The 25,544-nt window shown below is 42.9% G+C and overlaps 2 protein-coding genes across 2 annotated transcripts; both read left to right on the top strand.

Annotated features, from left to right (window-relative positions):
• Positions 1-9,545, top strand: LOC146610053 (protein disulfide-isomerase A3-like). Its single transcript, XM_085346866.1, has 13 exons — positions 1-164; positions 563-641; positions 723-840; positions 926-1,033; positions 3,826-3,955; positions 4,050-4,163; positions 4,289-4,414; positions 4,512-4,694; positions 4,887-4,995; positions 5,083-5,211; positions 7,534-7,613; positions 7,689-7,746; positions 9,223-9,545. Exons 1-13 carry the CDS (start codon positions 1-3, stop codon positions 9,310-9,312), a joined length of 1,488 nt encoding a protein of 495 aa, XP_085202992.1. The 3' UTR covers positions 9,313-9,545.
• A 6,469-nt stretch (positions 9,546-16,014) lies between these two features.
• cct3 (chaperonin containing TCP1, subunit 3 (gamma)) lies at positions 16,015-23,152 on the top strand. Its single transcript, XM_085346865.1, has 14 exons — positions 16,015-16,099; positions 16,600-16,661; positions 20,273-20,323; positions 20,415-20,477; positions 20,559-20,655; positions 20,784-20,901; positions 20,975-21,161; positions 21,276-21,425; positions 21,563-21,695; positions 21,838-21,919; positions 21,997-22,177; positions 22,259-22,504; positions 22,596-22,727; positions 22,829-23,152. Exons 1-14 carry the CDS (start codon positions 16,072-16,074, stop codon positions 22,919-22,921), a joined length of 1,623 nt encoding a protein of 540 aa, XP_085202991.1. The 5' UTR covers positions 16,015-16,071; the 3' UTR covers positions 22,922-23,152.
• The last annotated feature ends 2,392 nt before the right edge of the window (positions 23,153-25,544 follow it).

Here is a 25,544-nt window from a genome sequence, read left to right as displayed (position 1 = left end):
ATGGCGCCCACTTTGGGCTTTTTTCCTGTTGTCACGTTGGTGGTGCTGTCTGGTTTTCCCGCCGCTGTGTCCTCGCGAAGGGACGTGCTCGAGCTCGGGGACGCGGACTTCGATTACCTGGCAACAGAGCACGAGACCATGCTGGTGAAATTCTACGCTCCTTGGTAAAGAATCGGCGTTAGTTTAGCGCGGCCTGCGGCGGGAGATTTTTCCTGAGTTTTTTTTTATTTTTTAAATGAAATCATTCCATCTTTATTGGTTTTCTGCTGTTTTTAAATCGTGTCTCTGCTGTTAGGGAGGCACTAACAACCTGCTTGTCCTCTTCCATCTCTCGTTCCATTCCTCCACCTCTTTCCTACGTCATTTCCCTTGATTTAATTATTTTGTATTTATTATACTGTGGCTCTTATTTCCTTCATTCCTTGCCTTCCCTCCCCTTCCGTCTTTTCCGCATTACTTCTTTGCGTTCCAACTTCCTTCCTTCCTTCCCTGTTTCTTTACACCCTTCCTTTGTTTATTTCTCCTTCCTTTCCTTCATCCCTTTATTTTTCCCTTCCTTCAGGTGTGGTCATTGTAAGAAATTGGCCCCAGAGTTTGAGAAAGCTGCTAGTCGACTGAAAGGAAGTGTTCAATTAGCAAAGGTAATGTGTCCATCTTGTTCATTACTGTTGTGAACACCTGTTTCACAACAGTCTTATCTGTTTGTCTCACCTGTGCGGCAGGTGGACTGTACGACAAACTCTGAGACGTGCAGTCGTTTTGGGGTCTCAGGTTATCCCACCTTGAGAATTTTTAGGTACGGCAAAGATTCCGCCCCCTATGATGGTCCTCGCACTGCAGGTAGGAAACACTATGAGCATCCCAATCCTGCTCTGTTACTTGACTCTGTGATGTAACCTCTGTCTGTGTGTGTGTTTGTGTTCAGAGGGGATCTACGAGACTATGAGGAGGCAGACTGGTCCAGACTCGATGCACCTGAAGACCAAAGACGATCTGAAGGCCTTTGTCAATAACCATGACGCCAGCATTGTAGGTACGAGGTCACGTGTTGCCAGTGGCGGTCCTAGCCTATTTGGCGCCCTGGGCGAACACTCCCTCTGCACCCCCCCCCCCCCCCCCCCACACACACACACACACAAAACATATTAAGGATTGTACATTAACATAAAACTGTTGTACACACACACACACACACAGAGAGTATGCATTGTATGCAAACAGCTACCAAACAGCCATCATAATTCGTCATACAATGAGAACAGGACAAATCAACAATTGACGATGACTAATTAATATTAAAATCTGTAACATAATGTATTGTTTGGAGTTTAGTCTGTTACTGATACTATTTTTACCATTTCTTCTTGGAGCAACTGTAACACACATAATTTCCTTAGGGATTAATAAAGTATTCTGATTGTTTCAGGATGACCTGCCATTATCCAATGACACATCTGCTTACCTGTATCTTTTGCTCGTTTCTCCTCCTCTTTTCTCTTTTTTCTAAACTGAGGAGCTGATGGCTTTGAACTTTTCTTGTCCATCTTCCATTGGTTTTAATTTTGCACTCCAGTATGAACACAAATCCTCGAGGACTCAAGGATCACCACAACATAACCTAACAGACCTACACCTTAGTTCACAGATTCACTTTGTCTAAGGTTTATTTCTGAGATTTCACACAACCCAGGATTCAAATCATGAATACATAAGGGGCTTGGATTTACAACATTCTAAATGAAATGTGCTCTATTTGGAAGCAGCAGGCCCCCCTCCCCTTTCGACGGCTTGTGTGTGAGACTTTAAATCATCAAACTGTAAATTTTGCTCCAGCCGGTCAGAAAACCTGCCGCCGCCCCGCCCTCTCCTCTCTGCGCCGCAAGCAGCAGGCGCACCTCACAAACGAAGGGCGCCCTTACTCCCAGCAAATGAGCGATAGAAAACCGATCGGTGCTTATGCCATTCCCAATATGCGCTGGCTGATGTCGGGGCAGCACGAGTACGAGCTTCTTTTTTTTTTTTTTGCCGATGCCCGTGATGCCGCCCCGAGCAACTGCCCGTGTCGCCTGTATCTAAAACCTCTACTGCGTGTTGCTGTATGCTGCATCATGCTTTAGGCTGAGTGCTTCTTATTTGTCAAAGTCAAGTTATACAGACATTAAAGAATAAAATCAGTATAAACAAAACAGCAGAAGACGAAACAAACGATGAGGAAATGTAGCTGTTGCTTGGTCACAGGTGAAAGTTCCAGGCTCTTGTTGCCTAGGTAACCCTCAGTTCAGCTTAATTCAGTTTTATTTATATATTGCTAAATCACAACAACAGTTGCTTCAAGGTGTTCAAGTTGCTTTATATTGTAAAGATCCTACAATAATACAAAGAAAACAGAAAACCCCAACAATCCGATGACCCCTATGAGCAAGTGCTTTAGCGACAGTAGGAAGGACAACCTCCCTTTTAACAGATAGAAACCTCCAGCTGAACCAGGCTCCTGGAGGGGTGGCTAGAAAAAAGAGGGATGTAGTCTTAATCTAATCTTTAAGTATTTATTCACCTTAAACAGTTCAAACAAAACATGTACTCCTTCAATCAGAAAACCATAGTCTGCAAGCAGCTAGCTGTAGCCAATTTCCTGAAACAGAATAAGCCTAACTTAGCATTACACAGGATTATATATTGAGTTGTGCTTCTATCTGTTTGGTTAAAACTGTGGGGGAGAGGCCGTGGTTTAGACTTGGCATTCCCTCGTTGGTGGACAGGATGATCACAACCTCTTGGCAGTCCTCTTCCCCTCCGGAGGCCATAGCACTCGTCTTTCCACTGTACAGACGAGGTCAAATCTAGGTTAGCAACCTGCCTCTCCTATTTTTTATGTAATGACTTTTACCCTGGTTACGTGTCTCTGTGCTGGCTTACGCTCTGGTTTGCACAGACGACTTCTAAATGTACTCGGGCATAGTGCAGCCTTTACACTCCTAACCTAGACAGAATCATAAGATGCATGATCCTCAGTTAGATTTCACACATAGGTACATCTGCAGGTACATCTCTATGTGTACCTGCAGAATTAAACTGAGAGCAATGGTAACAATGGCCTGCACGCCCACTCCGGGCTTCATCACTGCTCACCAAGCTGCATGCAAAATCTGAAGGATGTGCATAAAACAAAATGTATAAAAATGCTCGACCTCACATACCAGGACATATCCTGGTTAAAGACTCCACGATTCCTCAGTGTTACTGGAGGCCAAGGTAATGCTATCCAGAGTAAGCATCTGGTTAGATGCAGTGTTTCTAAGAATTTTAGGGCCAAGTACAATTACCTCAGTTTTATCTTTATGTCTCTTTAGGTCTTTGTCTTTAAAACATTCACGCAGTTCAAATAGTTGTTGTGTGTTATCTGGCTTGATGGATAGGTAAAGTTGGGTGTCATCTGCTATGCCTTTTAAGGGAAGCAGGTATAATGCAAACAGAATTGGTCCTTCCACAAAATCCCGTGGTACTCCATAATTAACCTTAGTGTATGAATTTTTTGTATTTTTTTTTTTGTATTTGTAACCTTCACTAAAGCCATTTCTGTATTGTGATGAGCTCTGAAACCTAACTGAAACTCTTCAAATAAACCATTTTTGTTGAATTTGTTCGCACTGTTGCAGTCTGGATACCTGTACACCTTTGAGGTTTTATTGCTTGCATGGCATGATCACCTTATAGTAACCTTAAAGTAAACATGGCCATGCTAACTTCAGGGTCAGGCAAACACTTGGTGTCTGTGGTCCTCTGACTCCCCTTTAGCTCCCTTACCAGTGCATGTGTCTGCATCAGGTGTGTTCTCAGGTACGGACAGCCCCCGTCTGGCTGAGTTCCTGAAGGCAGCCACTCTACTCAGAGAACAGTTCCGTTTCGCTCACAGCACCAACCTGCAGCTCGCCGAAGAGCATGGGGCCAACTCAGAGTGAGTTCACACCTAAGTGATATCACCGTAGTGATGTCACAGTTTAAAGGTGTTATTCTCACTTCTGTGCGTGTGTGTGTGTCTCTCTCTCCAGATGTGTGCTGCTGTTCAGACCTCCCAGACTCGCCAGTGCTTTTGAGGACAGCATTGTCATCTTCAGAGACTACCTGACCATCGGCTCACTGCGGCGCTTCATCAGAGATCACATGTGAGTCTTTAAGAGATAACTCTTTATTGTCATTGCACAGTCATATATAGTACAATGAAATTGGAAAACTGTCCTACGTCATTAGAGGAACCGCAGCCTCATTCTGTGTGTCCATCTATGTGCAGCTACGGTCTGTGTCCTCACATGACAATAGAGAATAGAGACCGTCTGAGAGTCCGGGACCTGCTGACGGCGTACTACGATCTTGACTACCATCACAACATCCCCGGCTCCAACTACTGGAGGAACAGGTAACGCGAGCACACAGAGGGGATGTGTTCCAGATGTACAGCTTGATTGACTAAAGTGTTTGTGTGTAATCCTCTCCCCTGTGTGTTTTCTTCTCAGGGTAATGAAGGTGGCGTCTAAGTATGTCGGGCGGGGTCTAACCTTCTCTATAGCCAATAAGAAGGACTTCCTGTTGGAGCTGGAGGAAGACTTTGGAATGGGGACGTCAGATGGAGGGGAGCTGCCCTTTATCACCATCCGGACCCGACTGGGTCACAAGTACACCATGAGGGAGGAGTTCACGTGCGTAGCCAAGTCATACCACTATGTCACCTGTTCTGCAGGTGAGGGGGTGGGGTCACAATAAACCAGAACTATCTGATCCAAGTCTGTTTCAAACTTTTGGGGGGGCTGACCCGCATTTCTCAGCTTTCTGACCTCATTCACAATGAAAGCACCAACAAGTAACTGTGTGTGTTTGTTTGTTTGTCTTAGGAGGGATGGTGCGTCTCTGCAGAGGTTCCTGGAAGATTACTTTGCAGGTCGACTCAAACGTTACATCAAATCAGAACCGATACCTGAAAAGAACTCTGGGGCTGTCAAAGTGAGTAAAACAAACACGCCAAAGCCTCTTGTGTGAGTATCAATGACGTTGTAGACCTCTTTGTAACCTCTGACCTGTGTGCATCAGGTGGTGGTAGCAGAGTCCTTTGATCAGGTGGTGAATGACCCGGATAAAAATGTTCTGATCCAGTTTTTTTCTCCGTTGTGTCCTCACTGTAAGAAGTTGGAGCCGGTCTATGGAGAGCTTGCTGAAACGGTACGCTCACTCATATACTGAGAATATAATGTCCACTCTCACACTCTGTCGCTTTAGCAGTAACTGGGTGTTCGCTGTTTGGCTAGCTTCACTCAAACAGGAAAATCCAACTGTAGCCGTAATGTGCGGATTTGTAAAGCACTTTATAAATAAGCACTGTGTGGTGAAGACCCTGTTTTAGTCACCAGACCAACAAGCTTGAGTCCACACTCTAACTTCTCTGCACCAGGTGTACCATCCTGTGCAATCAGCTGGCAAAGCAGATGTTTGCAAGGTGTGATCAATGCTATTTTACACAATAAAATATTCTTTCGCCAAACACAACCAAACAGATTACTACAACACAGGTTACTTACTGCATGCGTATCACACCAAAAACATAACTGTTTCCTATCGAAGATAATTGCAAATCCCATCATCCATCAGCATTTCTGCAGGAAAAAAAACCTAATCTCCACGTTACAGTCTCCTTCACTCACATTTGGGCTCATTCCTCACTTCTAATATGAAATAATCCGGTCAGTGAGATGATGTAAGGAAAAAAGAAAACATCTCCAAAAAGTATGACATCTCTTTCTCAGAGCGTCTGCTTTTTTTTCTTTTCTTTTTTTCCTTTGTACACTTGAACCTACTTGCCCTGCAGACTTGCCGATGGTATTCCCAATTGTGCTTCAGTAAGAAACTGCATTCTGTTTGTGGTGTGGTGTGCATTAGGGCTGCCACGATTAGTCGAATAGTCATGATTACGTCGACTATCAAAATTGTCGACAACTAATTTAATAGTCGACGCATCGTTTGAAGCTTTGTAAGATCCCAAAAGACGCGGGAATAAGTAGTAGGATTTAAGAGTGTAATAACAGACTGAAACAGAACATGGCAGCACTGCATGTACAAGGATGCCAGCTGCCGTTAATAGTTTTTACACAGCAGAATAAACGTCAATCAGACAACTGATTATCAGAAGTGTGAGATGCTCGATAATATACTCCGGTGTCCTGTTATATTTTAGATAGCAAGGAGCAGACGGCTGAGTTTATTAAATTTAAATGAAATTTGCAGATTGTTTCAGTGGAGTTTAATAAACTATCATCTTGTCTTTATTTTTAGCTAGCACATACCTTAAACACTTAAAGCTCTAAGCTAATGATAGTTATATAAGAGCAGATGCTGCTGGCGCAATAAGCTGTACGTTTTATGTCCAATGGATACATAATCTGATTAGTCGACTAATCGCAAAAATAATCGGTGACTAGTAAAATAATCGTTTGTGGCAGCCCTAGTGTGCATGTACTGGGCTGTTATGTTCTAAATTATTAAATTAAATAATAATAATTAAAATGCTAACTAATTGAAAAAGAAGTGTACCGTAATTGTCGGGCTATAAGCCGCTACTTTTTGCACAAGCTTTGAACCCTGCGGCTTTTAGTCAGGTGCGGCTTTTCTATGGATTGTCCATGATTTTTGTCATATCGTAAGACGATTTGTTTTGTTTGTTCCGCTGTTGTACGGCACTACGTTGCCTGGCGGAAGGATCGGGGTTCAAGAGTGGTATGTTGGTCACATGTCCATCCGCCAGGCAACATAGTGCCGTACAAGTAGCGTGAAAAGCGGCTTGAAGACTTTTCGCCTCTCATCCGAGAAGCTTCTTCAGTTTTAGGGTAAAGTGGTGGAGTGTCCCAGATTTTTCTTTTCAAGCTCCTTAGAAATCTGAGATGATGGTGTTTTAGATTTGTCAGAATCAGAATATTTGAATAATCCCTGAGGAAATTATGTAAATTATTTAACAGAGTTACAGTTGACATTTAAAATGAACCCCTTGGCGGTTTTACTATTAACTATACATTTAATTTTCAGTATAAGAAAAGTGCAGTTTGAACAGTTTCTCTACACAATAAGGAAATGGTGCTAGAATAAGAATAGGCTGGGTCTTATATATTTGTGTGACATGGCCTTCCTGCTCTCAACAACAGCTGAGCACCGCAAATAAGCAGGTGCACAACAAACCACACAAAGCTGCCAGCTCATGCTTCTGTAGCATCGTGTGTGCTATTATGAACTACTCTCACACTGCAGCTGCACTTAGGCTCTGCCCCTTCCTGAGTGTGTAAAACATCTGCAAAAGGTCACATGACATCTTAGAAACTCTGAAACATCTTCCGTCTTCCTCAAATGGGGACTTGTCTCAGACCTGGTGCTGGTTCCTGTTTGCCTATGAGGTCTTGTGTGCTGTAGCTCCACCCACTAAAATGACCTGTTGTACTGAAGGAGATATTACTGGTTTATTTCTGTGTGAAATCATTGTCAAACCTTTGTGTTCTTCAGCTGCGCTCTGACCCCAAAATCGTCATTGCCAAGATGAATGCCCTGGCCAATGACGTCCCTCTGGGTTACGATGTCCAAGGGTGAGATTCAGGTTTCCCGTGACATGCTTCAGTCATTGCCAGGTGTGAGTCTGATGTCGCTGTGTCTGCCTGCAGGTTTCCCACCATCTACTTTGCTCCAGTAGGCAGGAAGGACGAACCCGTCAGATACCAGGTAAGACACCTGAGTGCATACCCAAGACCTGAGGCTAGATGGACCTCAGCTACAGTTTTAGACGAAGTTGCTTCCTCTCAGTTTATCTAAGGTCAATGTTATCTGCAGCAGCCCACTCGCCTGTGCTGTAGTTTTCCCTCACAGCTGTTTGAGCTGCCTTGTCTCAGGGTTTTATGGGTAGTTTATTATGCTCTGTGCTCACCTATGTGCACCAGCTCAGGTCCACACCTGCAGTCTGCGGCTTCTCTCAGCATATGTCAGTGGGATTTAAAAATTCCATTTTCTCATTTACATACATCCTGTTTGTCAACACAGAGTCTGCCCATTCATACTTCACATTTAAATAATTTTCTAACCCCCCGGGTCAGTGTGAGCACTGCAAAGTACAGACACTCATTTTTCTCCACAGCCACTCATGGTCAGCTCAGAAGAAACACAGGACATAATTTGGTCCATTAAACTGCACCTGCTTCCACTTGTACAGGCTCTTGACTGATATGGTACAGGTACAACCACATCTGTGCACAGATCAGAAGAGGCGTTTTCTCAAAGTGCAGAAGTGAGTCATTCAACGATTCAGTGCAGAGAGGTCTATTAACACATAGTGAGTGAGAAAGGTGAAGAAGACTCAGTGCATCATGGGAACCCCCCAGCAGCCTACACTTATTGCAGCATAACTAAGGGAGGATTCAGGGTCACCTGATCCAGCCTAATGATATGCTTTAGCAAAAAGGAAAGTTTTAAGCCTAATCTTAAAAGTTGAGCAGCCAATAACACCAGTGTGCTTTTTACTGCTCTCATTTATCATCCACAGGGCATACGGACGCAGTACCCTCAGGGTCTGCCGACTGCTGCTAAAGTCCTGATTTTATACTAATTAATTAAATCCTCGTCTTATTCCTCAGCTGGTCTATATAAATAAAAGTGTGTGTGTGTATATATAATAATAACTAATGTGAGCCTGTAAAGGGCTGGATGTTAAAAATCCTTCCTGGTGACAAATATTTGCTTTGATTACACTGTAACTTCAGGCTGTGGTCTTTCCTGGAAAACCCAACGTGTTTATACTGTTTGACTCAACATTTATTGTTCAGAAACAGCATTACAGCTGTTTCTGAACAATAGGCTCATACACCACCAAAGAAGAGCCTACAGGGATTATAAATGAAGAATTTTACTTTGAAAGTCTGTTGTCATTTACGTACACACACAGCCACATTTCCTGCTCGGACCAGTCTGTTTTTTTTAATACACCCTCATTCATCCAGAGCTGCAAGTGGAGGAAGTGAAGCTAAAGTTCAGTGTTTAATAGTTGGTAGTTTGCTGAAGCTTACACAGACACTGTGGACACTGTGCAGTTTGTGAAGGCAAGGCTTCACAGTAAGGGTGGAGCTTGAGCCACTGACAGGTTTTCAAGATAAAGTCTTTATGTTAACTTCCTTCTGGGGTCACATGACATCTCCCATGTGCTTTCAGGGCACCCGCGAGCTCAAAGACTTCCTCCGGTTCCTCAAGCGAGAGGCGAGTCACCACTTGGTGTTGAGTGGCTTCAAAGATGAACTCTGACACCCCCAACAGCAAGGAGGAGAGCCTGAATCTGGAGCGCCAATACCGGACATTACATCAGGACACTCGTTGCATCAAATCAAATCGCTCACTCATCCCTGAAACACCGCTATTAATCATGCCATTGTCAGCCTCATTATTTATTTATTTATTTGTTTGTTTGTTTGTTTGTTTGTTAACTTCAGTCGACCTCCTTTCGTGCACAAACAGGTTGCAGGTATTTTTCTTCTGTTTTTTGGGACAATAAAGTTTTGTATGAATTTCAGAGACTTGGACAGGTTTGTGCTCGTTCAGGCCCACAGCTGCTTATCGACCTGTCGTCCCAATATGCTTTAGGCACATGTGATGTCACTGGACACAGGTAAACACACTCATGGGAATATCCACGTGTGTTTTCAGAATGCAAATCAGTCAAAATTGATTCTCAGCTTGGTGTACAAATAAGTCACAAGAAATGCAGAAAGTGCTACATGAGCACCAGCCCTGAGTCTCCTCAATGAAGGAGACATTCACAATCAGCCTGTTAGATATAAGCATAATTAAATTCACATATGACTGCTCACATTATTTGCCACATTTTCATGACGGTAATCCCACTTTTATTGTATTTATGGCTGGTTGGTTCTTGGAATCAACTCTCTGATGCATTCATGAGTCTAAATGTTACATAGAGTAGAAAAGCACTGTAGTCCATTTTCTGCTTTGAGAAGTACTTAATAAAAATGTTTTGGGAGCCCTGGTCAAAAACACCCCCTCCTCCCATGCAGTTTCAATAAATGAAACTATTTATTCACCTCATGCTTGCCATGGATCCTAAACTAAGGTATCACACAATATCAAAGGTGGTGGGGCATTCTGTCAGTCATTTTAAAGAAGAAAGGCTTCATTGGTTCATGAATCACCTGATCCAGTCTAGAAATTACCAGAACACTGGAGATGTTACTGCATTAACCTGAGACAGCTGGGTCGGTTCCTGGTCATGAAAGGGAGACGTGATGCTGCTACAACCCTGCTGGGAGTGAGGAAGACTTCTGATGTGACTGCCCACTTCCCAGTGGGAAAACGAGCTGGAAAAAAGTGTAACCTTTGCTCCTTAACAGACAGGAAGGGAGAAAGTGGTAGCGCCTGATGCTTTTGCTTGTTTCCGGTCCTGTAGAAAGATTGGTTTGCATTACCAGGAGTAAGTCTATTTAATAATAATGAATTTTATTTATTTTATTTATAAAGATCCTCAAAATTACATTAGTACAACAAAATAAATGATAAAAATAAGAAGACCAAGTGATATTATTTCTATGTGCCGTGAAGGAAAGAGTGCTGTCAATGATGACACCAACACTGTTAACCTGAGGGGAAGGTATGACAATAGTTATCAATGAATAATGAAAGATTTATGGTCCCAACTTTAGTCAGTATAGATTTGGTGCATATTTGAATAAATTCTGTTTTATTACCATTAAGTTTAAGAAAGTTCTGAAACCTTGATTTCACTTTAACGATAAGAAATGTGGGTATGAGAGTAACTATAGGTTTGGAAGTAGATTTGGGTGTCATCTGCGTAGCAGTGGAATTGAATGTTATATTTCTTGAAAATATTACCTAGATGTAGGAGATAATAAAAAGCAAAGATCCCAGGACAGAGCCTTGGGGTACACAGGACTTAACTGGAGTAGATGGTGATCTGTGAATAAGTAATTGAAAAAAACTGTGCACGGCCAGAAAGATATGAGGTAAACCAGGCGAGTGCTATATTTTTGATGCCAATAGATGTTAATCTATGAAGAAGGATGCCGTGGGAGATTGTATCAAAAGTTGCCATAAGGTCAAGGAGAATGAGGATAGTGATGAGTCCAGAATTCGCTGCAAACAAAAGATCATTTGTGATTTTTCCTAGAGCTGTTTCTGTACTATGGAATGAACGGAAGCCAGATTAAAATGGTTCAATTTTTTCAGTTTTATTTATACAGCACCAAATCACAACAACAGTCAATTTTAAGGTAGACCCTACAATAATACATACAGGAAAAACAACAATTAAATGACCCCCTATGAGCAAGTACTTTGGCAACAGTGGGAACACGTGAACACGTAAACATTCGGCCCATTTCTCATGGGGCGCTGCTAGCTTGAGTGACACACATGTCTAAGATGGACTTTATACAGTTTATTCCTCTGCACGACAGACTGCTCTATACAGGTTACAGGGCACGCCTCTGAGCGCATCTATCATTAATGCTACTGTGCATAAAGCTCCGACAATGGTACAGACCAGCGGTTCATTACACTCCCACCAATCATGCTATGATTTACAAACTAGCTAAATCATACATGATTCTGAACAACAACAAAAATGAAACCACTTCAGCCAATATAAAGGTGTACAGACCATGATAGAGCAGTTGCCACTTGGAATGGTACATTGTTTATGTCAATATGTCAGTTCATCTCAGACAATAACATGTTTGTTATTATTCTCTTTCAACAAGAACCACCAATTTTTGGATAGGCTGCTCGATAATGGGGGGCTTGAAAGCACGGTCCTGTTTTTTGGTCCGACTTTGGTCTCCTACTTGAACCTTGACCCGACGGACTAAACCATCATCCCCTTCAATAGTTTCAACTATACGTCCCAGTTGCCACTGACACCTTGGTAACATACCTTCTTTGATGATAACAATGTCATTCACTTTTAGATTGCGGAGGGTTTTGTGCCACTTCTGTCTTGTGGAGGCATTCATGAGGTATTCTCTTTTCTGCTCAGTTAAGTATTCTACTCTATGCCACCTCTTCACTGCATACATTTCAATTCAATTCAATTTTATTTATATAGCGCCAAATCACAACAAAAGTCGCCTCAAGGCGCTTCATAGATACAGAGAAAAACCCAACAATCATATGACCCCCTATGAGCAAGCACTTTGGCGACAGTGGGAAGGAAAAACTCCCTTTTAACAGGAAGAAACCTCCGGCAGAACCAGACTCAGGGAGGGGCGGGGCCATCTGCTGCGACCGGTTGGGGTGAGAGAAGGAAGACAGGATAAAAGACATGCTGTGGAAGAGAGACAGAGGTTAATAACAGATATGATTCAATGCAGAGAGGTCTGTTAACACATAGTGAGTGAGAAAGGTGACTGGAAAGGAAAAACTCAATGCATTATGGGAATCCCCCGGCAGCCTACGTCTATTGCAGCATAACTAAGGGAGGATTCAGGGTCACCTGCTCCAGCCCTAACTATATGCTTTAGCAAAAAGGAAAGTTTTAAGCCTAATCTTGAAAGTAGAGATAGTGTCTGTCTCCCGAATCCAAACTGGAAGCTGGTTCCACAGAAGAGGGGCCTGAAAACTGAAGGCTCTCCCTCCCATTCTACTTTTAAATACTCTAGGAACAACAAGTAGGCCTGCAGAGCGAGAGTGAAGTGCTCTAATAGGGTGATATGGTACTACAAGGTCATTAAGATAAGATGGGGCCTGATTATTTAAGACCTTGTATGTGAGGAGCAGGATTTTGAATTCAATTCTGGATTTAACAGGAAGCCAATGAAGGGAAGCCAAAACAGGAGAAATATGCTCTCTCTTTCTAGTCCCTGTCAGGACTCTTGCTGCAGCATTTTGGATTAGCTGAAGGCTTTTCAGTGAGTTTTTTGGACATCCTGATAATAATGAATTACAGTAGTCCAGCCTGGAAGTAATAAATGCGTGAACTAGTTTTTCAGCATCACTCTGAGACAGGATATTTCTAATTTTAGAGATGTTGCGCAAATGGAAGAACGCAGTCTTACATATTTGTTTAATATGTGCGTTGAAGGACATGTCCTGGCCAAAAATGACTCCAAGGTTCCTCACAGCGTTACTGGAGGCCAAGGTAATGCCATCCAGAGTAAGAATCTGGTTAGATACCATATTTCTAAGATTTTCAGGGCCGAGTACAATAACCTCAGTTTTATCTGAATTAAGAAGCATGTCTTCTTTCACAAATTTTCCAGGTGGTGGTAGGGCAACCTTGGACTTCATCAGTATAAGATGGTTTGGAGTAAGAGGTTCAGGTGCTTTTGGGTCGCTGATACTGTCCACAGTCAATGGGTGGCTATTTACAATAGCCATGGCTTCATAAAACAAAGTTCTAAGAGAGGCATCGTCTAGTCTTCCTGCACACTGAGCAGTAGTGGCATTTAGCACATTACGAATGCTCCTAATGGCCACCTGCATGACTTGCAGAAGGAGCACTGAAAACAAACTCACACTGTTTGTCTGCCAGGAAAGCTTCCAGTGCCTGCATGTCACACGCCTCTGCCTTTCTAAATGGAGGGACAGTAACTGCGTGTGTATATGTAAGCGTGTAAAACCTGAAGATAGTCAGATTAACAGTATTTTGTCTCTATCTGCCATTCTGCAATTCATCTCATGTAAAAAATAACATGCGCACAACGTGACGTGAAAAAGGCACATACCTTTGACGTTGCGTGACGAACTCTGTATTCCTCGTCCACACGTAAACGCAAAAAAGGAGTTTTAAAAAATCTCAGTTTTCGGTGATTCGAAACACCGTTTATGTGTGGATGAAGCAGCTGTGTTTTCAAAAATACCCATTTAGGTGTGGACGTAGCGTAAAAGAGTTAGTAGTTTACTTTCTTACTACCTGTAATTTATTGCAGATTACTTGTATTTGCTTAATTGCTTACTAAATGTTTGAGGTGTGAAATGGATTGGAATGGATTGCATTTATATAGCGCTTTTCTAGGCACCCAAAGCGCTTTACAATTCCACTATTCATTCACTCTCACATTTACAATGTGAAATAAACCACAATGGAGCAAAATATGGGTGTGTGCCCCCCCCCCCCACGAACATTTTTCTTGTAAAACAAAGGGGGGCCCAGCAAAAAAAGTTTGGGAACCACTCCTGGAGAGTGTTGTTACACTTGGTTGACTGTTGTAATGGGTTCTCTCTTCACCATTGAAATGATTCTGCAATCATCCACCACTGTTGTCTTCCTTGGACACCCAGGTCTTTCGGGGTTGCTGAGTTCACCTGTCCTTTTTTTCCTTTCTCAGGATTTACCAAACTGTAAATTTTGCCACTTCTAATATTGTAGCAATTTCTCGGATGGGTTTTTCTGTTCTCTTTGACCGCGTGGTGTCTGTTCATAATAAAATTTTCCAAATGCAAGCACAACACCTCAAATCCACCCTCTTTTTGAAGGGACCAAACGTAAATGGACAAGTGACTCAACAGCTATTCATAGGCAGGTATGGATAATTTCTTCGCCATGTCATTATCAACTAATTAATTGATAATGACATGGCGAAGAAATTATCCATACCTGCCTATGAATAGCTGTTGAGTCACTTGTCCATTAACGTTTGGTCCCTTCAAAAAGAGGGTGCCACATATTAAGAAGAAGAAACTCCTAAACACTTCATCCACATTGAATATGGATACCCTAAATTAAATGTCATTTCTATAATATGACTATAATTAGAATATATTTCAGTAAACAGGTAACAAAACAAAAGTTGTCAGTGTCCAAATAGATATGGACCTAACTGAAGGCTACTCTGAGTGCTCAAAGCACTTTATACAGCAGATCACATTAGGTCTGTTGCATTTTCTAAGTCTAGGATACCAAGCGATTCCACTTAATAAATAGATGCATAAATCCAGCTGCGGTTGTTGTTTAAGTCTCGGTTGAAAAGCTCAATCCTCTGGTTGTGCACAGAACTTCCCATTAAGCCAGAGCCTTCACCCCTGCTTGTTCTCATGTCCTCCCAAATGTGAGACTTCTCACGTAACCCCAGATATGCAGGGGTCTGCCAAATTGTCCAACAGCTGCAGTAAAGAGCGCTTTTACAGTCTCAGCTCTGATATCAAACATCAACACCCCGCTGTATCCATTGCACCATGAAAAACAAACTTCCAACGAATCAGCTTGTGATTTGCATCTATATGTCATATGAAATTTGGATGAGGCACGGCATATACTCGCCAAGCAATTGCAGCTCTTCTGGATAGAACACCAGCCGAGTCCACTCCCCCTAGTGACTCTCTTAGACGCCATCTTTGAACCACTATATTTTTGGAATGCAGGTGTCCCATCAGCATCATTTCTCCAACAGTTGGATGTTCCGTTTTTATCTGAGAAACTATCTGATGATTTAAATATAATATTTAGATGTAAAATTTGTATTTTATATAGTATTTAGATTAAATATATTTTGAAATACAAAAAGTTTGAAATATAAAACGTTACAAATATTTTCGTAAATGTTGTAAAAAGTGACTCGAAAAATGTTTTCATAAGGTTTGGAGCTAAATGTGTAAAACTGTTGCCGCTAATTTCAGCATTTTCAGTTTACAAACGGCGCACCATAGGTAGGTAGGATGAGGGTAAGAAAAAGCTCTGAGACGCCCATGCTCCTGAGCATAAATTGTTTCTTTAAAAAAAGCAAAAAATGTCATTTTAGAAGTTCAGTCCAAAACTCTGAATTCTGATGGTGCTTATTGTAGAAGCTGCTCTATTTTTAGCGGAAACAGTTTTTAATACACGGAAATAATATGAAACTAAAGGCTGATTTTAGTCTCCATATGAAAGGGCGACCCTTTTGCCTCATTCAGTTTATTGGTGGATCTGCCTATCTGTCACGTAATGTTCTCTCTGATTAGTCGGACCCGGGCTGTTTGCCCGCCCCTGTAGGTGGAGCCTTCCTCTCTCCTCGTGCCACCCAGAAGCTTCCAGGCTGTTGTCCGGCACGCGCTGTGAAAATGATCGGCCAGCAGGTTTTAGTGCTCAGTGAGTATTCTTATTTTCCTCCAAAGCTTTTACAAAACCACCGACAACCGTACGCAGGCCGTTCGGAACTGCCTTCGATCCGCTAACAACCCAGAGACGCACAAAGCGGGGCGCGGCCGGCGTTAGCATGTTAGCCCGGTTAGCAGATGGATGATAGGCTAACTTAAGCTAACCCGTTACTCAGCATGAACACGGAGCTAGCAGGCTAACGGTTCCTTTGAGGCTAAAATCAGGCGTTCATGTGATGGAGTGAAGGTGGAATCCTCCACCTGTGTTAGTGTGAACTCACTTATTGATTATGTCATTAGGAACATGTCATTGTGTTTCTGATCATTGTGATTGATCCAGAGAGAAGAGTCATCATCAGTACTGATCGTTTTCTTTTTCAGGCGGAACCTCTGCCTATTGAAAACGGATCATCACTGTACGAATAAGAATAAAGAGTAACAGCACTGCGTGTATGCGGGCAGTAACTTCTGTGTGTGTTTGTGTCTCTGCAGACCAGAACGTGAAGAGGGAGTCTGGACGTAAAGTCCAGACCGGGAACATCAATGCAGCAAAGGTGCGTTTGTTCTACAAGGCTCTGCTCACTTCCTTCTGTGCCCTTTAGGTCACAAACTGAATAACCTGCTTTGTGATCCAGACGATGTGTTGGTGCTGTGCACAGCGGTCCCCGCACCACTGCTGACATATATCTTGCCTATCAAATTTGTTACCGTGGTAACTGACATGTCCAATCTGGCAGGTGCTCCAGCTGTTGGTTGTAGTCAGTCTTGGCCTGCTCCTCTTCTTGTAGGAGCTGGGCTGGGTAAAAAAAATAGAATCATGACCGGATTGGTCTCATAGCACAATGAGCTTCTTGATGAGCTTCACACTGTCCTTAAAGTTATTGGTTAGTTACTTAATAAGCAGCTGTGTCCAAGTGCACTCACAGAAGGCAAACAAACATTATGTTCTGTGTCTGAGCAAAAAACCTCAGGTCTGGCTAATTGAGGAAATCCACCAGTGACAGTAGCCTGGGTTAGCCAGGGCCTCCTCTGCTCCTCTACTCATGCTTTTAGCTTGGTTCTATGTAGAACCCATAGTACCTATGCAGTGTGTCCCCATCCTTTCACCCTGTCATAGCTTGGATAGAGTTTTTTGTTGTTTTTTTTTAACTAAAATAAAAGCATTGTGTTTGGACAGCTGTTTAAACTGATTGTATACATTTCTAAGATTTAATCTCCTGAATATTTAATATTAGTAATTAATAGGATGAACGTGTTTATTTGTCACTGAGCAATTAATAGAATACTCAGTTACTAAAATAATGAATAGCTTTACCCAAGTGTTTATGATTATTTAGTCATTGAATTTATACATATATTTGCTCATAAATGAAGAAGAGTAAAATTTGAAGAAGATAAAAAAGGTGTTTAAATTTGTGTGCTTTGTTAGCTTTCTGTTTAGAAGCTGCAGAAAACATCTGCCAAAGGATGTGTAGTGCATTCACATGCGGTATTAAATTGTTTTTATATAAAACATTGTCCTAAATGCAAAAACAAATTGGTTAAAAATGCACTTATCAGTAAGGTAAATGTTACTGTCTGATGAAGATTTCTGACAGTCCTACACTATATCGTGGGGCGATCGTGGCTCAAGAGTTGGGAGTTCGCCTTGTAATCGGAAGGTTGCCGGTTCGAGCCCCGGCTTGGACAGCCTTGGTTGTTGTGTCCTTGGGCAAGACACTTCACCCGTTGCCTACTGGTGGTGGTCAGAGGGCCCGGTGGCGCCAGTGTCCGGCAGCCTCGCCTCTGTCAGTGCGCCCCAGGGTGGCTGTGGCTACAATGTAGCTTGCCATCACCTGTGTGTGAATGGGTGGATGACTGGATATGTAAAGCGCTTTGGGGTCCTTAGGGACTAGTAAAGCGCTATATAAATACAGGCCATTTACCATATATGAATGTGTTAGTTGTGTGCGTGTGTGCGTACATAACAACCCTACAGACCAGCAGATAGGGCTGCTCAATTAATCGAATTTTAATCACGATTACAGCTTTCAGCCATGCCAAGCTCCTTCTGAAATGACTTGGGCTGTTCCAGGACCAGACACCAGATGCAAAGTGAGAGAAGGGCATTAGAATAATAAAATATATCCCCGCCATGTCTGAAATATCTTTCAACGATCATTAAAAATGACTGAGCCGATTATTAGCCCCTCCCTCGTTTATCCGCGACACCTTAAAGGCCGGTCCGTGAAAATATTGTCGGGCATAAACCGTCCGTGGCGCAAAAAAGGTTGGAGACCGCTGATCGAAAGCTCGGAAAGCTAAGCAGAAGTTATTTGGAGAGGAGAGTGACTGCCGTTGGCTGAAAAGAGAGGTAAAAAAAACTTCAGTGGTGTTGCACACTATTTTATATTATTTTTTAAAGTCATTGGTAACCTTTTAAAGCCGGTCAGAGCAGCACGCTCCGTTTTGTGTAACTATTTTTAAATCCCTGTAGAACCGGAACCGTGTAAGCTAGCGCAATAAACCGGAGGAGTTGTACTTACATCTGATGCCATCAGCTTGTCCTCGGTCACGGTTTCCTTCCACATAAAGCTTTGCAAAAATTGCATAAAAAGCACTTGCAGCAACAAAAACATAATATTCCAGAAACACGCTTTGCCGATCCGATCAGCTGTTCGTAACACTTCCCACAGTGAAACAGATGTCAGCGGAACTGTCGCATGTCCGCTATTTCCTGCTCGAAACCGGAAGTGATGTCATTTTCGCGGAAATTGTAGTTTTTTACTTGTAGGCCTTAAAAGCCTATACTGGTCATGTTTGACTTTTCTGAATAGTTTCTCTGATGCTTAGAACTCAAACTTCACTGCTGGAAATAGTTTATTTTGATGCACCTGCTGTTTTCTTTGCAAATTTGCATCATAGGATTGTTTTTTCGTTTTTCCTGCAGTGTATATAAAAATTGGTGTATCTCCAAAATAAAACTATGAAGACACTCAAAATAAATTTCCTGTGGTGGGAAACTATTTTTTGCAACTTTTTTGTATTTAAAGTTTTGAGGGATAAACCTCTTAAATTTCTCCAAGTAGAAATATATGTAAAAAACAAAAAACAAAAACGATTTTCAATTTTTTTTGTAGTTTATTGCACTTTTTTGCAATTAATGTAGTTACTATGGACTTAATGCATACATATTATTAAAATATGGGCTATAACAGTTGCATAGCAAATTAAAATGCTCCCACAAATGGCACTACAACATGTAAAAAAATAATATGAGCTCTGGCGGATTTGGTTCTATAGTAGGTCTTAAAGGGTTAAATAAATATCGTCAAATAATCGAGATCTCAATTTCAGTGAAAATAATCGTGATTTATCATTTTTGCCATAATCGAGCAGCCCTACCAGCAGAGAGTTTGTGCAGAACGGGTCAAACTCAGATTTAGATTTTAGTGTGTTACACACAGCCTGTGCACACTGATGGCTTACCTAAGAAACACCTGCAGAGAGCAGTTTACAGTGCTGACAGTGACATAATCATGTTCACTGATTGGCTGATAGTTCAGTCTGAAACAATGTGTACACGGGTTTCATTCTGCTAACAGCGTCAGACACTAACGGGGAGCTGTGTGTTTCCTCTGAATGCCGGACTGGCTGTGGCACAGAAAGCAAAAAGGTGATGCTCAGAGACTGAGTCGGCACATAACTAGACCGGTTCAGGCTGGTCCAGGTGCTGCTCAAGGACCAGGAGTACCATCACAAACATCTCAGCAAAGAGCCAGCTCCTGTGTGCTCCATTATTGACCATTGTCACACACACACAACCTGCTGAAGCTCCAGCTTTTATTGACTTTTAGTTATCCTGGCAGAATATTGGCATTCTGGTCTCTCAGTGCTCTACATAGATTCACTGCAGGAGGATAAATGAACTCAAATTGTGTGTGACAGATAAAATCTGATCATATTAACACAGACCAGTGTGATCAGCATGACTAAATAATAATCAATAAGCAGTTGTACACCTGGCTCTTTGAAACATGTTACAGATGACATGCTAACTCTGAGATCCCCAGTGGGTCGTGAGCACAGACTCACCATAACCTTACAGGTGATAGGAACTATTGATCTGACCCGCTGGGATTGATTGAGTGATCGATTGACCCCTTGATCTCTTTGTGCGTTTCAGACCATCGCTGATGTCATCAGGACCTGCCTTGGCCCAAGGGCCATGATGAAGGTCAGACCCTCTGCACATGCACAGCAAGAGAAGTGTTGTCGGCATGCTAATATGCTAACATGTGCCCCTGTGTGTGTTTGTGTATATGTAGATGCTGCTTGATCCCACTGGAGGAATCGTGATGACCAATGATGGAAATGCCATCCTCAGAGAGGTCAGTCACTCACACGCTCACACTCATTCAACATCTAATCAGGCGTGTGATTCCTCACCTGCTGCATTTCCTTGGCAACAGATCCAGGTACAGCACCCAGCAGCGAAGTCGATGATTGAAATCAGCCGTACACAGGATGAGGAGGTGGGAGATGGAACCACCTCGGTCATCATACTGGGTGAGGAAGAGGACGAGAAACGTGGCACACAATCACACGATCTCTCAGTTGATCTAAAACCTGTCTTTGTCTCTCTCTCCCCCCCTCTCTCACTCTCTCTCTCTCCCTGTCACCTGTGTGACCTTCAGCCGGTGAGATGCTGGCAGTGGCTGAGCAGTTTCTGGAGCAGCAGATGCATCCGACTGTGATCATCAGTGCTTACCGCCGGGCGCTGGAGGACATGTTGGACACCCTGAAGGAGATCAGGTAACAGCTGTTCCAGCTGCGATGAAGTTGCCATGTCCTATGCTATGTGTAACTTTGCCCCCTCCCCTCCTAGCACCCCTGTGGACACGTCAGACCGCTCCATGATGCTGAAGATTGTCCACTCAGCCATTAACACCAAAGCTCTGAGCCGCTGGTCTGAGCTGGCCTGTAACATTGCGCTGGACGCCGTGCGCACTGTGGAACTGGAGGAGAGCGGTCGCAAAGAGATTGACATCAAGAAGTACGCCAAGGTGGAGAAGGTACGAATCACTGTGGGCCAGTCGCTTTAAACTAGGGTTGGCTCGCCTGCCTTCAGGTTGTTTGTTAATAAAGTTTTATCTGTCCCGTTTCCAATGATGGTGTGCTGCATACAGGTTCCTGGTGGAATCATCGAGGACTCATACGTGCTGAGAGGAGTCATGATCAACAAAGATGTGACGCACCCAAGGATGAAGAGGATGATCAAGAACCCACGAATTGTCTTGCTCGATTGCTCGCTTGAGTACAAGAAAGGAGAGAGTCAGGTGATACACACACACACACACACACACACACACACACACACACACACACACACACACAGACAGACAGAGGTAGTTACACTTGTTTGCGTGTGTGTGTTACTTGTGTTAATGTTTGTCTGTGGCTCCGCCCCCTGCAGACAGATATCGAGATCAGTAAGGAGGAAGACTTTGCCCGGATCCTGCAGATGGAGGAAGAGTACATCCAGCAAATCTGTGAGGACATCATCCGCCTCAAACCAGACTTGCTCTTCACCGAGAAGGGGATCTCAGGTACATGTCAGCTGCAGCTCAGCAGAGAGAGTGGAGCTGGTGCAGAGCACCAAGATGGTGAACAAACGTGAAGGGAAAGTCCTCTGAGGTCAATGCCTGAAACAAAATAACAGCGTAGCATTTACTTCCCGTTTCCTGTCAGATCTCGCTCAACATTACCTGGTGAAAGCTAACATCACCGCCATCCGTCGCGTCAGGAAGACTGACAATAACCGCATTGCGAGGTACGCAGCAGCCAATCAGCGTTCTGCTCCTCAGACAGGAAGTTTTAGCGAGCTGTAAATAACTGTTTCTCTCTCAGGGCGTGCGGCGCCCGGATTGTGAGTCGGACGGACGAGCTGCGTGAGGAGGACATGGGCGTTGGAGCTGGGCTGTTTGAGGTGAAGAAGATCGGAGATGAGTACTTTACCTTCATCACTGAGTGCAAAGACCCCAAAGCCTGCACCATCTTGCTGAGGGGGGCAAGCAAGGAGATCTTGGCGGTGAGCGGTGGTCGATCAATCAATCAGTCAGTGAGGTGATTGGTAAATCCAAGGATTGGTTAACACTGTCTCTGTCCACAGGAAGTGGAGAGGAACCTGCAGGACGCCATGCAGGTGTGCCGTAATGTGTTGCTCGACCCCTTCCTGTTGCCAGGCGGTGGCGCAGTGGAGATGGCGGTGTCGAAGCACCTGACGGAGCGTTCCCGTGCTCTCACCGGTGTCGAACAGTGGCCATACCGTGCTGTAGCTCAGGCGCTCGAGGTTATCCCCCGAACATTGATCCAGAACTGTGGTGCCTCCACCATCCGCGTTCTGACATCACTGAGGGTAAGCAAATGAGGTAACAGCAATAAAACTTTATTTAACGTGTGTGTGTTGTTGAGAAGTCAGTTGTTTGTATTTGTGTGTGTGTGTTCAGGCCAAACACACTCAGGATAACAGTGTGTGTTGGGGTGTGGACGGTGAGAGTGGCTGTCTGTCCGACATGTCAGCTCTTGGGATCTGGGAGCCATTCGCTGTCAAAGCTCAGACCTACAAGACCGCCGTCGAGGTCAGAACTTCCCACACAGCAGTACATCCTGATGTGTGATTGATATCAATGATTACTGATCAGTAGTGTGATTGATACTGATGATACTGCTGTGTTTGTAGACGGCCATCTTGTTGCTGCGTATTGATGACATCGTCTCTGGTCACAAGAAGAAGAACAAAGAGGAGCAGATGGGAGGACAGGGAGCTGAGTAGACCCACATCTGTCCGCATCACTCTAGATCCACGTCAGTCTCTCTTCCTCTGTGTGTGTGCGTGTGTGTGTTTGTGTGTATGGATGGGGACTAGTTGACTCAGTGAACTGTAACAACAGTTAATAAAGTTACCTTTGAAACCTGCGTGATGTACTTTTATGTTTTTTATGAGATTGTAAACCGGGTTTAGGTTTATTTTTCATTCTGCCAACAAAGAAGCTTACAATGATCTCTGTCTTTACATGCTTAGCTGTAAAAGAATTTTCCTCATACTCAGGGGCTTGGGTTTTCACACTTTAACACCATCCCCACCTGATGTTTCGATAAACAGTTGAACCTAGGTGCAACATCTTTAGCTTGCTACTGAAAAGCTGAAGGTAATGTTTTTATTTGAATCAGCTTTTTAAGAAGTGTCCATTTAAAAAAAAAAAAAAAAAGATTGTGAGCTTTAAATTTTAATATTTAATAATTTCATTATCACTTGCCTGAGTTTATAAACTTTGTAACGTTTAAGTTTTTTATGCCATTTTGTTCCTACCTATTGTTTAGAGTGGGATTGTTTATGGTGTGTAACATGCTCTGTGCCATGTGTGTTGAGGAATCGAAAAAATGAAAAGTTGACTGCACACTGTCGAATCGGTATTTATTATACAAGAGAACTTTTAACATAAGCTAGCCTGCCATACATCCAGGGACTGAGAAACACAAAAAGGCACCGTGGCTGAGATTTGACGAGGCTAGGAAGGAAAGCTTAATTACATGGAAGGCAATAAGGAATAGGAATGAATAAAGTTAATTCAGATATGGGCTGATAGTTGAAGTTGAAACAAACACACAGAAGACTTCTGCATCAAACTTTTTTACTCCCATCTCCATTAACTTTTTCAAAGACTGTTTTGTAATGCGTTCTGTCTTTCAGTTAAAAACTTATATTTCATTTATTTCTTTTAAAACAAGAGGACGTAAGGACTCCATTAAGTGGAAGGCTGTTTTTCTGTTTGTTAAGGACCAACAAAAAAAGCTTGTGTGTGACAAGGCAGATAAAGATGGACATTTGGTTCCCTGTGTTTTGAATATTTTTAACATCCATTCTAATTAACATTTATTTATGGGTACAACAATGAACAAAAACATATTTTTTTGCATCAGACATCAATTGTAATAAGGGAACTGTAGACAGAATTCACCACTGACTATGCGATGATACGAGGTGATTTTTAATTAGCTTGTGATGAGATTTTATTAACAACAAACATATCTAAAAGGTGCAGAATGGGGTTTAAATGGTTTGCCTGGCATAAATCTAAACCTAGTTGGATGAATCTACTCTCTGTTCTCAAATCTATAGTTCTTGGATAGGTGACTAAGGTGCTGCCACGTCCATTTCTAAATTGACTGAAGTTGTCGCCGCACTCTGAGTGAAATGCCTTCATCCAACATCAATCTCGTGGTCACATCAACTCCTTCAATGCATGGCATGCATTTCTCCAGCTGTGTTGTCTTTCAGAGCTGAAATCCAAGCTGAAGCTCCTCCTGTCAAAGGTGGGAGTTTGGCAATTAGTCCTTTCGTGTTGCAGTGGCTAAAAGGATTATACACAAGCTGGCCAGTGGGTGCAGTTCCCAATGGCATCTGTATTTTGGGAAGAAAGCTCCAAGCTTGTTGTTCAATCTGTGTCTGAGATCTTGTATAATATTTTCATGGTAAGGCAGCTCCCTCCTCTTCATCCTCTTCTGATGATAGAGATTCAGAATAACAGTACTCTCTTTCAGAGTCCTCTCTCAATCAGCAGTTTTGTCCTCGTTTAGAAGTTTTCCTTTCAAGGTTCCAGGAAATCTCCCATTCACTTACATTCCCACAGACCTAAGGTGATTCTTCTTCTTGCTTCTTCTATCTTTTCTGGTTTGTTTTGAAATCTCATGTTGCTTTAGCCAGTTGTACATTTTTTTCTTTTTCTGGGATTCTTTGTTGCCTCAATGTAGTTGCTCAAAAGTTGTACCTTGATATGGTGGAGGTGAGTTTGCCGACAAAGATGGATATAAAAGTGGAGTCATAGGTGCAGCCTCTGCAGCTGCTGGTCTAGTCTCAGTTGCTTTGAGATTCTGGCTTTGTGTTGCAAAATTCTGCCTCTTCCCTTTAATGTTTCCATTGTCTGTACACAGTTTGATTCTTAAACAAAATAAAGAATAAAGAAAGCACTCTGCACCCAGATTGGACTTTTTTATGTATGATTGTGCTCTATGTTCAAATAAAGAAAGTTTGAAAAGAGGGGGGGTTAGCAAACATGTTCATTAAATTATGAAACAGCAAAATGGCGTAAGTTACAATGATCTGATGCAGAAGTATAATTCATATATAAAAAGTGAACCACGGTCGTAGTGCAGAAAACCCGGGGTTAACTCTGCAGTATAAGCCTTTGGTCAGTTTCACAGAGCTGAAACTCTGACTGAAACAAAAAAGCCGGAGTTTCGACTCAGGATCGACAAACTTAAAGCTGTGAGATAAACCTGCTGCCTGCGCAGTTCAGCCCATGACTGGGTTAGTCTGAGCTCAGCTCTGGTTGGCTGATCTCTTTCTGACACTACGAGCAGCCAGGTCAGCTGACTTCAGGGAACCAGCGGATCAT

The sequence above is a fragment of the Diplotaxodon limnothrissa genome, linkage group LG22, assembly GCF_057381915.1.
Source record: "Diplotaxodon limnothrissa isolate DT_005_m linkage group LG22, D_limnothrissa_male_GT1.1, whole genome shotgun sequence".
In the NCBI taxonomy this organism is placed as follows: Eukaryota; Metazoa; Chordata; class Actinopteri; order Cichliformes; family Cichlidae; genus Diplotaxodon; species Diplotaxodon limnothrissa.
The sequence above is the reverse complement of the archived record's forward strand: the minus strand, read 5'-3'. Positions and strand labels throughout refer to the sequence as shown.